The sequence below is a fragment of the Triticum dicoccoides genome, chromosome 1B (assembly GCF_002162155.2).
Source record: "Triticum dicoccoides isolate Atlit2015 ecotype Zavitan chromosome 1B, WEW_v2.0, whole genome shotgun sequence".
Classification (NCBI taxonomy): domain Eukaryota; kingdom Viridiplantae; phylum Streptophyta; class Magnoliopsida; order Poales; family Poaceae; genus Triticum; species Triticum dicoccoides.
Window position 1 is genome coordinate 408,258,870 of NC_041381.1, and position 11,948 is coordinate 408,270,817.

At 44.4% G+C, this 11,948-nt stretch overlaps 1 protein-coding gene across 1 annotated transcript; it reads left to right on the forward strand.

The window, feature by feature from the left end:
- Nucleotides 1–8,772: 8,772 nt before the first annotated feature.
- On the forward strand, nucleotides 8,773–10,387 carry LOC119305812. Its single transcript, XM_037582231.1, has 8 exons — nucleotides 8,773–9,050; nucleotides 9,185–9,206; nucleotides 9,309–9,365; nucleotides 9,478–9,559; nucleotides 9,640–9,735; nucleotides 9,830–9,933; nucleotides 10,011–10,029; nucleotides 10,140–10,387. Exons 1-5 carry the CDS (start codon nucleotides 8,948–8,950, stop codon nucleotides 9,715–9,717), a joined length of 342 nt encoding a protein of 113 aa, XP_037438128.1. The 5' UTR covers nucleotides 8,773–8,947; the 3' UTR covers nucleotides 9,718–9,735; nucleotides 9,830–9,933; nucleotides 10,011–10,029; nucleotides 10,140–10,387.
- Nucleotides 10,388–11,948: the final 1,561 nt, after the last annotated feature.

The following is an 11,948-nucleotide window of genomic DNA, read 5'->3' on the forward strand; positions in this document are numbered from 1 at the left end:
TTCTTCTTGCCTTTCCTCGTCTACGTCGGCTCCTCCTCCTCCTCCTCCTCCTCCCGCTCTTCCTCGCCATAGTCGAGCTCGCCGTCCATGTCGCCGAGATCAATCGAGCCGTCTTGGGTAGCGAACCCGGGGGAAGCGGTGGCGGCAGCCGAGCCAGCTGCGATGATGTCTTCCATGTCGGCCTCTATCGCGTCGGCGTCGCCAAGATGCGACGAGAAGGAGGCTTGCGAGTAGAGGCCGCAACGGAGAGGTGGCGTCGGGGAGGTGATACGTCTCCAACGTATCTATAATTTTTTATTGTTCCATGCTATTATATTAACAGTTTTGGATGTTTATGGGCTTTACTTTACACTTTTATATCATTTTTTGGGACTAACCTATTAACCGGAGGCCCAACCCAAATTGCTGTTTTCTTGCCTATTTCAGTGTTTCGAAGAAAAGGAATATCAAACGGAGTCCAAGCGGAATGAAACCTTCAGGAGAGTTATTTTTGGAACGGAAGCAATCCAGGAGACTTGGAGTATACGTAAAGGAAGCAACGAGGAAGCCACGAGACAGGGAGGCACGCCCTACCCCCCTGGGCGCGCCTCCCACCCTCGTGGCCACCCTGACCGACTTCTTTCGCCTATATATGTCCATATACCCTAAAAACATCGGTGAGCACAATAGATCGGGAGTTCCGCCGCCGCAAGCCTCTATAGCCACCAAAAACCTCTCGGGAGCCCGTTTCGGCACCCTGCCGGAGGGGGGATCCTTCACCGGTGGCCATCTTCATTATCCCGGCGCTCTCCATGATGAGGAGGGAGTAGTTCACCCTCGGGGCTGAGGGTATGTACCGGTAGCTATGTGTTTGATCTCTCTCTCTCTCTCTCTCTCTCTCTCTCTCTCTCTCTCTCGTGTTCTTGAGATGATACGATCTTGATGTATCGCGAGCTTTGCTATTATAGTTGGATCTTATGATGTTTCTTCCCCTCTACTCTCTTGTGATGAATTGAGTTTTCCCCTTGAAGTTGTCTTGTCGGATTGAGTCTTTAAGGATTTGAGAACACTTGATGTATGTCTTGCCATGCTTATCTGTGGTGACAATGGGATATTCACGTGATCTACTTGATGTATGTTTTGGTAATCAACTTGCGGGTTCAATGAACCTATGCATAGGGGTTGGCACACATTTTTGTCTTGACTCTTCTGTAGAAACTTTGGGGCACTCTTTGAAGTACTTTGTGTTGGTTGAATAGATGAATCCGAGATTGTGTGATGCATATCGTATAATCATGCCCACGGATACTTGAGGTGACATTGGAGTATCTAGGTGACATTAGGGTTTTGGTTGATTTGTGTCTTAAAGTGTTATTCTAGTACGAACTCTATGATATATTGAACGGAAAGAATAGCTTCGTGTTATTTTACTACGGACTCTTGAAGAGATCGATCAGAAAGGATAACTTTGAGGTGGTTTCGTACCCTACAATAATCTATTCGTTTGTTCTCCGCTATTAGTGACTTTGGAGTGACTCTTTGTTGCATGTTGAGGGATAGTTATATGATCCAGTTATGTTATTATTGTTGAGAGAACTTGCACTAGTGAAAGTATGAACCTTAGGCCTTGTTTCCTAGCATTGCAATACCGTTTACGCTCACTTTTATCATTAGTTAGCTTGCTGTTTTTATATTTTCAGATTACAACAACCTATATCTACCATCCATATTGCACTTGTATCACCATCTCTTCGCCAAACTAGTGCACCAATACAATTTACCATTGTATTGGGTGTGTTGGGGACACAAGAGACTCTTTGTTATTTTGTTGCAAGGTTGTTTGAGAGAGATCATCTTCATCCTACGCCTCCCACGGATTGATAAACCTTAGGTAATCCACTTGAGGGAAATTTGCTACTGTCCTACAAATCTCTGCACTTGGAGGCCCAACAACGTCTACAAGAAGAAGGCTGCGTAGTAGACATCAAGCTCTTTTCTAACGCCGTTGCCGGGGAGGTGAGTGCTTGAAGGTTTATCTTTAGATCTTGCAATCGAATATTTTTGTTTCTTGGTTTATCACTAGTTTAGTTTATAAAAGAAAACTACAAAAAATGGAATTGAGTTTGCCTCATATGCTTCATCTTTTTAATATCTTTAGTGAAAATGATGGGAAGGAAAATTGTGCTCAAGTACTAGAAGAAGAATTACATAGAATGCTTAGCATAAAATATGTGAATGATGAGCATGATTGCAATGTTGTTGTTATGTATTCTTTGAATACCCATGATGCTAATGATATGCAAAGCCACAAGCTTGGGGATGCTATGTTTGATGAAGATGATATGTTTAATCCCCCAAGTTCTGATGAGAATATTTATTATGATGAAAGCATGCCTCCTATTTATGATGATTATATTGATGAAAGTGGGTTTGGAAGAGTGTCAACTTTAGGAAGTAATGATCCCACTATTTTGGAGGATGTTTAATATTATTGTGATAATTATGAAAGTGGATTTGGAGAGGTCATGACTTTATTTAGTGATGAATCCACTATTTCGGAAGAGGTTCCAATTGATTATGAGAACAAAGTTGCTATCTATGATGATTATTGTGATGACTTGTATGCTATTAAGAATAATGATAACCATGAAACTTGTCATCATGATTTTAGTTTTCAATTGGATTATGCTTCACATGATAATTATTTTGTTGAGTTTGCTCCCACTACTATTCATGAGAAGAAATTTGCTTATATGGAGAGCAGTAAATTTTCTATGCTTGTAGATCATGAAAAGAATGCTTTATGTGATGTTTATATTGTTGAATTCATTCATGATGCTACTGAAAATTATTATGAGGGAGGAACATATGCTTGTAGGAATTGCAATAATATCAAGTTTCCTCTCTATGTGCTTAAAATCTTGAAGTTATGCTTGTTTAGCCTTCCTATGCTAGTTGATTATTGTTCCCATAAATTGTTTGCTCAAAAAATCCCTATGCATAGGAAGTGGGTTAGACTTAAATGTTCTAGTCATATGCTTCATGATGCTCCCGTTATGTTTCAATTCTTATCTTTTATGTGAGAATCATTGTCATCATCATGCCTAGCTAGAAAGACATTAAAGAAAAGCGCTTGTTGGGAGACAATCCAATATTTACCCTTACCGTTTTTGTGTGTCCACATGATTATGCTACTGTAGTAATCATGGTTTATAGCTTTTGTTTCAACAAAGTGTCAAGTAAGACCTTTAGGATAGCTTACGGCGATAGTTGTGTTGATCTTGCTGAAAATCAGAAACTTTTGCACCCAGTAAATTAGTTTTGATAATTCACAGAAACATGAATTTGATCTGATTCTTTTTTATCTGGATTGGTACACAAATTTCTCAGGTCTTCCTAATTTGGTAGAAATTTTGGAGTTACAGAAGTATTCGAATGATACAGATTACCACAGACTGTTCTGTTTTTGACAGATTCTGTTTTCTATGTGTTGTTTGCTTATTTTGATGAATCTATGAGTAGTATCGGAGGGTATGAACCATAGAGAAGTTGGAATACAGTAGATATTACACCAATATGAATTTATAATGAGTTCACAACAATACCTAAGTGATGATTTATTTTCTTATACTAACGGAGCTTACGAGTTTTCTGTTGAGTTTTGTGTTGTGAAGTTTTCAAGTTTTGGGTAAAGATTCGATGGATTATGGAATAAGGAGTGGAAATAGCCTAAGCTTGGGGATGCCCAAGGCACCCCAAGGTAATATTCAAGGACAACCAAGAGCCTAAGCTTGGGGATGCCCCGGATGGCATCCCCTCTTTCGTCTCCGTTCATCGGTAACTTTACTTGGAGCTATATTTTTATTCACCACATGATATGTGTTTTGCTTGGAGCATCATTTTGTTTTATTTTGTTTTGATTGCTGTTTTAATAAAATACCAAGATCTTAAATTCTTAAATGTTAGGGAGTCTCCACATAGTTACATAATTATTCGACTACTCATTGTTCTTCATTTATATCTTTTGGAGTAGTTTGTCGTTTGCTCTAGTGCTTCACTTATATCTTTTTAGAGCACGGTGGTGGTTTTCTTTTGAAGAAATATATGAACTATCATGCTTCACTTATATTATTTTGAGAGTCTTAAACAGCATGGTAATTTGCTTTGGTTATGAATTTAGTCCTAATATGATGGGCATCCAAGAGGGATATAATAAAAACTTTCATATAAAGTGCATTGAATACTATGAGAAGTTTGATTCTTTATGATTGTTTTGAGTTATAAAGGTGGTAATGTTAGAGTTATGCTAGTTGGGTAATTATGAAATTGAGAAATACTTGTGTTAAAGTTGGCAAGTTGGGTATAATAAAAACTTTCATAGAAAGTGAATTGGATGCTTTGATCAAGTTGATGCTTTATAATTGTTTTGAGATATAGAGGTGGTGATATTAGAGTCATGCTAGTGGGGTAATTGTGAATTTAAAGAATACCTGTGTTGAAGTTGGCAAGTCCCGTAGCATGCACGTATGATAACCGTTGTGTAACAAATTTGAAACATGAGGTGTTCTTAGATTGTCATCCTTATGAGTGATGGTCGGGGACGAGCGATGGTCTTTTCCTACCAATCTATTGCCCGAGGAGCATGCACGTAATGCTTGGTTTTTGATGACTTGTAGATTTTTGCAATAAGTATATGAGTTCTTTATGACTAATGTGAGTCCATGGATTATACGCGCTCTTACCTTTCCATCATTGCTAGCCTCTTTGGTACCGTGCATTGCCCTTTCTCACCTTGAGAGTTGGTGCAAACTTCACCGGTGCATCCAAACCCCGTGATATGATACGCTCTATCACACATAAACCTCCTTATATCTTCCTCAAAACAGCCATCATACCTACCTATTATGGCATTTCCATAGCCATTTCGAGATATATTGCCATGCAAATTTCCACTGTTCCATTCATCATGACACATTTCATCATTGTCATATTGCCTTGCATGATCATGTAGTTGACATCGTATTTTGGTAAAGCCACCTTCATAATTTTTCATACAGGTCACTCTTGATTCATTTCCCATCCCGGTACACCGACGGAGGCATTCATATAGAGTCATATCTTGTTCTAGTTTTGAGTTGTAACTCATGAGTTGTAAATAAATAGAAGTATGATGATCATCATTATTAGAGCATTGTCCCTAAAAAAGAGAAAGGCCGAATAAAAAAAGGAAAGGCCAAATAAAAAAAGAGAAAGGCCAAAAAAAAGGAAGCCCCCCCCCCCCAAAAAAGGAGGGACAATGCTACTATCTTTTTCCACACTTGTGCTTCAAAGTAGTACATGTTCTTCATATAGAGAGTCTCATTTGTTGTCACTTTCATATACTAGTGGGAATTTTTCATTATAGAACTTGGCTTGTATATTCCAACGATGGGCTTCCTCAAAATGTCCTAGGTCTTCGTGAGCAAGCAAGTTAGATGCACACCCACTTAGTTTCTTTTGTTGAGCTTTCATACATTTATAGCTCTAGTGCATCCGTTGCATGGCAATCCCTACTCCTCATGTTGACATCAATTGATGGGCATCTCAATAGCCCGTTGATTAGCCTCGTTAACATGAGACTTTCTTCTTTTTTGTCTTCTCCACACAACCTCCATCATCATATTCTATTCCACCCATAGTGCTATATCCATGGCTCACGCTCATGTATTGTGTGAAAGTTGATTTTTTTGAGATTACTAAAGTATGAAACAATTGCTTGGCTTGTCATCGGGGGTGTGCCAGATGAGAGCATTCTTGTGTGACGAAAATGGAGCATGAACAAACTATATGATTTTGTAGGGATGAACTTTTTTTAGCTATGCTATTTTGAGAAGACATGATTACTTTGTTAGTATGCTTGAAGTATTACTATTTCTTATGTCAATATGAACTTTTATTTTGAATCATTTGGATTTGAACATTCATGCCACAATAAAGAAAATTACATTGAGAAATATGCTAGGTAGCATTCCACATCAAAAATTCTGTTTTTATCATTTACCTACTCGAGGACGAGCAGGAATTAAGCTTGGGGATGCTTGATACGTCTCCAACGTATCTATAATTTTTGATTGTTCCATGCTATTATATTACCTGTTTTGGATGTTTATGGGCTTTACTTTACACTTTTATATCATTTTTTGGGACTAACCTATTAACCGGAGGCCCAGCCCAAATTGATGTTTTCTTGCCTATTTCAGTGTTTCGAAGAAAAGGAATATCAAATGGAGTCCAAACGGAATGAAACCTTGGGGTGAGTTATTTGTGGAACGGAAGCAATCTAGGAGACTTGGAGTATACGTAAAGGAAGCCACGAGGAAGCCACGAGGCAGGGAGGCGCGCCCTACCCCCTGGGCGCGCCCCCACCCTCGCGGGCCCCTCATGGCTCCCCTGACCGACTTCTTTCGCCTATATATGTCCATATACCCTAAAAACATCGGGGAGCACAATAGATCGGGAGTTCCGCCGCTATAAGTCTCTGTAGACACTAAAACCTCTCGGGAGCCCGTTCCGGCACCCTGCCGGAGGGGGGATCCTTCACCGGTGGTCATCTTCATTATCCCGGTGCTCTCCATGACGAGGAAGGAGTAGTTCACCCTCGGGGCTGAGGGTATGTACCAGTAGCTATGTGTTTGATCTCTCTCTCTCTCTCGTGTTCTTGAGATGATACGATATTGATGTATCGCGAGCTTTGATATTATAGTTGGATCTTATGATGTTTCTTCTCCTCTACTCTCTTGTGATGAATTGAGTTTTCCCCTTGAAGTTGTCTTGTTGGATTGAGTATTTAAGGATTTGAGAACACTTGATGTATGTCATGCGGTGCTTATCTGTGGTGACAATGGGATATTCACGTGATCTACTTGATGTATGTTTTGGTGATCAACTTGCGGGTTCAATGAACCTATGCATAGGGGTTGGCACACGTTTTCGTCTTGACTCTTCGGTAGAAACTTTGGGGCACTCTTTGAAGTACTTTGTGTTGGTTGAATAGATGAATCCGAGATTGTGTGATGCATATCGTATAATCATGCCCACGGATACTTGAGGTGACATTGGAGTATTTAAGTGACATTAGGGTTTTGGTTGATTTGTGTCTTAAGGTGTTATTCTAGTACGAACTCTATGATAGATTGAACGGAAAGAATAGCTTCATATTATTTTACTACGGACTTTTGAATAGATCGATCAGAAAGGATAACTTTGAAGTGGTTTCGTACCCTACAATAATCTCTTCGTTTGTTCTCCGCTATTAGTGACTTTGGAGTGACTCCTTGTTGCATGTTGAGGGATTGTTATATGATCTAGTTATGTTATTATTGTTGAGAGAACTTGCAGTAGTGAAAGTATAAACCTTAGGCCTTGTTTCCTAGCATTGCAATACCGTTTACACTCACTTTTATCATTATTTACCTTGCTGTTTTATATTTTCAGATTACAAAAACCTATATCTACCATCCATATTGCACTTGTATCACCATCTCTTCGCCAAACTAGTGCACCTATACAATTTACCATTATATTGGGTGTGTTGGGGACACAAGAGACTCTTTGTTATTTGGTTGCAGGGTTGTTTGAGAGAGATCATCTTCATCCTACGCCTCCCACGGATTGATAAACCTTAGGTCATCCACTTGAGAGAAATTTGCTACTGTCCTACAAACCTCTGCACTTGGAGGCCCAACAACATCTACAAGAAGAAGGTTGCGTAGTAGACATTAGGAGGCTGCATAGTTCGGCGGCGAATACGTGTATGGAGGGTGCTGCACGCTGGCGAACGTGGGCGAGGGCGTGCGCTGGACCGGACGCCCATGGGGGAAGGTGATGTTGGGGTTGAAACTGCCGTGGAGGTCGCCGTTGGCATAGCCCGGCGACGGCGTGCTCCATGGGTGTCGTGACGCCGAGAAGCCGGCTGGAGATCTGACGCTTTGCTGGCTCCAGGCCGCGTGCGGGCCATGGCCCGGTGGATTCATCATCCCGTGCGAGCCGCCTCGGCTTGTTCGGCCGCCGAACGCTCCGCCTGCTCCGCCGTCGCCGCGGCCGCGAGCGCCGCCCTCTCCCGGGCCTTCTTGGCCCTGTTGCGCCTATCGGCGGTGACGGCCTCCTGGTCTGCACTTCCGCCTTTCAGTCGGTGTTGGTCATGCCCGGGGGCTTGGACGGCGGCACCCTATGCTTCCTCTGCTTCGGCTAGGCGGCGGCTGTGGTATCCGTCACGACGCGTGGGAACACGTACTTATTCGGCGGCATGGCGGCCGACTTGTAAGGAAACGGCGGAAAAAGGGTCTCCTGTCGCCGACAGAGCGGTACCACGCCCCTTTTCGCTTCTGCCGGCACCCGAGGCGACACCCGGGCGCTTGGGTTCGGGTCGGGATCGCCGGCTCTGGATTTAGCCTAAACCGGCGCTAAATGAGGTCCTAGGGGCGTGACCGCCAGGAGATGCTCTAAGCACGAGTGCACCACCGATTATTTGTGGTAGGTGCGAATCCTCCTGCGTAGAGCAAGAAAGAGGAAACAAAAAGTTCGTCGCCCTTCTGCTGCTCACAGAGCTTGACGTGTCCCGCGCGGCCGGCAAGGACGTTCTCAAGTCACGAACTGCCTGCTGGACCCATCGTGCGGACTCTTGCTGCAGAGACTTCACGATCCGCTCATCCTTCGCCTTGGATCACTGCTTGATCGCATGCAATGGAAACTTCCAACGTGTGCCATCTTCTCACTTTCCAGACGACGACTCTGGCATTGACCGTCGACCATTTCTTCCGGCGGCCGACCGGGACCAGCACCAAAGCGCGCCTATCTTAAGCGACCAGCAATCGCCAATTCGCGATTGCTGCCTTGCTAGCTAAGCTACCCAGAGCTACCGCGCCGTTGCCTCCAAGACGATCGCGTGGGACCGCGAGAGCCGGAGCAACCGAGTGCGCGCGGCGGCGAGATGGCAGCGTCGCAGGAGTACATGGACAAGGCGCTGCTCCGGCGGAGCTACCGGAACGTCTGGCACACCGACCTCACCAACGCCATCCAGGCGGATTTCCCATGTGCGTATCCTTCCTATCATGCCAACTCTTGAAGTACCTCGGCCTTTCTGTCGATCCCGGGCTGTTTTGATTTCTCAAGATATGTCAGGACCTGATCCAATTTTTTGTTTCTTTTGTTCTTCCTTTTGATGCAGACTGCTGTCTGTCGCTGTGGTGGTGAGTAGGCACTGTTCCGATTCTCTGGATTATAGGTGTTCAAGCTCCCAGTTGATAAACCCTAATAAGTGCATATCTGCTTTGTGTTTTGATGTTATCCAGCGGCCCATGCGTGTCTTACATGCTTCGCAGGCGCGCTCTCTACAACGACATGTCAAGGTGAAGCTTAAATTTCATTCGTCTAGTATGTATTTTCTTTGATTTGTAGTAGTACGGTGCAGTTATCTGTTCTTCAGTTTCGCTAATCCATGCGTCTCTGTCTGCGTCCCAGATATGTGTGCTGCGCTGGGTACATGCCATGCAGCGGCAGGTGCGGCGAGAGCAAGTGCCCAGAGCTATGCCTCGTAACAGAGGTGCGTGCGTGCGTGACACATGCGTTCTTCTACCATTTGGCCTCCTCTTAATTTTCAGCCCTGATCAACCGGATTTCCAGGCGTTCCTCTGCTTCGGCAGCTCGGTTGCTTCGACCAGGTTCCTGCTGCAGGATGAGTGCAACATCCAGACGACCTAGTGCGACAACTGCATCATCGTACTTACCACCACTACCTCATTCCCACTGCTACCGTTTCACAACTTTGCAAGTGATCACTTACTAACTCGTTTTGGTCACTGCGTGCGTGCAGAGCTTCATGTTCTGCCTCCAGCAGCTGGCCTGCATCGTCGGCAACCAGGAACTCTCCGAGGCTTCGCAGGCGATCTCCTGCGTCTCCGACGCGGTCTACTGGACGTAAGACACTCTCTGACTTCTTCCCCAGGCCATTTGAAGAAACCTTCTTTCTGAACTGCATGAATTTGTTTGTGCAGGGTTTGCTCCTGTATGCAGGTAATGGCAGACGAGCTTTGCTTCACTCAAACAACTGAAGTTTTCTTATTCCTTCACATTGAACACTTGAGCCGACGCTGACACGGCGATCGATCTGATGGAATTTTCAGACGCAGCACAAGGTGGAGCTGGACAAGAGGGACGGCAAACTGGGCGGGGCTGCGATGACGGTCCCTCCGATGCAGCAGATGTCACGCATCGATCAGCCGATGCCGCCTCAGGTCGGGTATGCACAGCAGCCAGCGTCCTACAGGTAGTTCTGTGGGATCTTGGGAGTGGGAAATGGATGGAGATCAAGTAGCTGATATTATGTTCCTGTTTGTATGCCATTGTGACTTGATTTATGAGCGTGTAAACTGCCCTCCCATTTTAGTAGGCGAATTTTGAGGCTTGGGGTCAGCTTAGAACTTGTCATATTTTTTTTGCATCCAAATATTCCAGCAAGTGAGAATGATTATATCCACAGCAATCTACATAGGGATACTCCAGAGCCAGAACAGTCTCGTCATAAAAGGGGAGACCTCTTCTTCTGTCACGGAGAAGGAAATCCCAGCATGTTTAAGCAAACTCACAGTCCCAGAAGAGATGCAAAAGAGTTTCCTCAGTGCTTTGTTGACAAAGGCTGCAATTATAATTATGTAAGGTCTCAATCCCGAATTTCATTCACCATAGCCGAATTCGAGTTACAAGGAATGGGGATCGAGAGGTAGAAGAAGAGGAACTACTGGCTCACGCCATCTACCAGATTACAAACCAGCCAATCGCCAGCCGCCGCCTATCCTCGCTGTCGTTCTGGGTATAAGTAGGAGAGGGAGCCTAGGCCCATTCAGGCCCAGCTAGCCGAGCAGGCACGCGAGGCTGCCTCTTGGGCCGAGCATTGTTTTGAACCTCAACTTGGCGCCCATCTTGATCATTGACAATCCCTCCTCCCTTAGAAGCGGCTTGCCCCCAAGCCGGTTCTCTCGGAAAGTTTTGTTGCAACGTCACCTTATCTTCCCAAGTAGGCATGTCCTCCGGCAATCCACTCCACTTGACTAACACTTGGATGACCGAGTCAGAGCCACGACAGACAACTCGCTGCTGCATGATCTGTTCAGGACACCGAAACTGATCTTCAGGAGCAGGTAGTTGTGGCAATACTTCACAGTCCGGTGTCAGCACTTTCTTGAGCAGGGACACGTGGAACACAGGATGGACCTTACTGTTTGCTGGTAGCTCGAGCTTGTATGCCACAGCTCCCACACGCTCCAGGATACGGAAAGGGCCATAGAACTTGAATGCAAGTTTATGGTTTGCACGCGGGGCTACTGAAGCTTGAAGATAAGGTTGAAGCTTCAGGAACACACGATCTCCGACTGCAAATTCACGATCCGTGCGGTGCTTGTCAGCTTGACTTTTCATGCATTGCTGTGAGCGGAGCAAGTGTTGTTTGACTGAATCCAGGACCACTTAACGATCTGAAAGCCACTGCTGCAAGTCTAGGGATTGAATAGTATCATCAACTGCAATCCCAAAATGACGTGGACCATGCCCATAGATGATTTCAAATGGTGTTCTTCCTGTTGCTGAGTGCCAATTCGTGTTGTACCAGAACTCACACAAGGAAATCGACTAGGCCCATTGTGAGGGATGACCACTGACAAACAGCGCAAAAAACACTCAACTTGTTGATTGACACGCTCCGTTTGCCCATCTGACTGTGGATGTCTGGCTGAACTCAAACGCAACATAACTCCAGACTTCTAAAATAACTCAGTCCAAAATTTGCTAGTAAAGATTTTGTCTTGATCAGAGACAATGGACAGAGGCATACCGTGGAGTTTATATATTGAATTCAGAAACGCTTCAGCAACTGTTTCAGCAGTATAAGGATGGTGCAGAGGGACAAAATGGCCATATTTGGAGAGCTTGTCGATAAT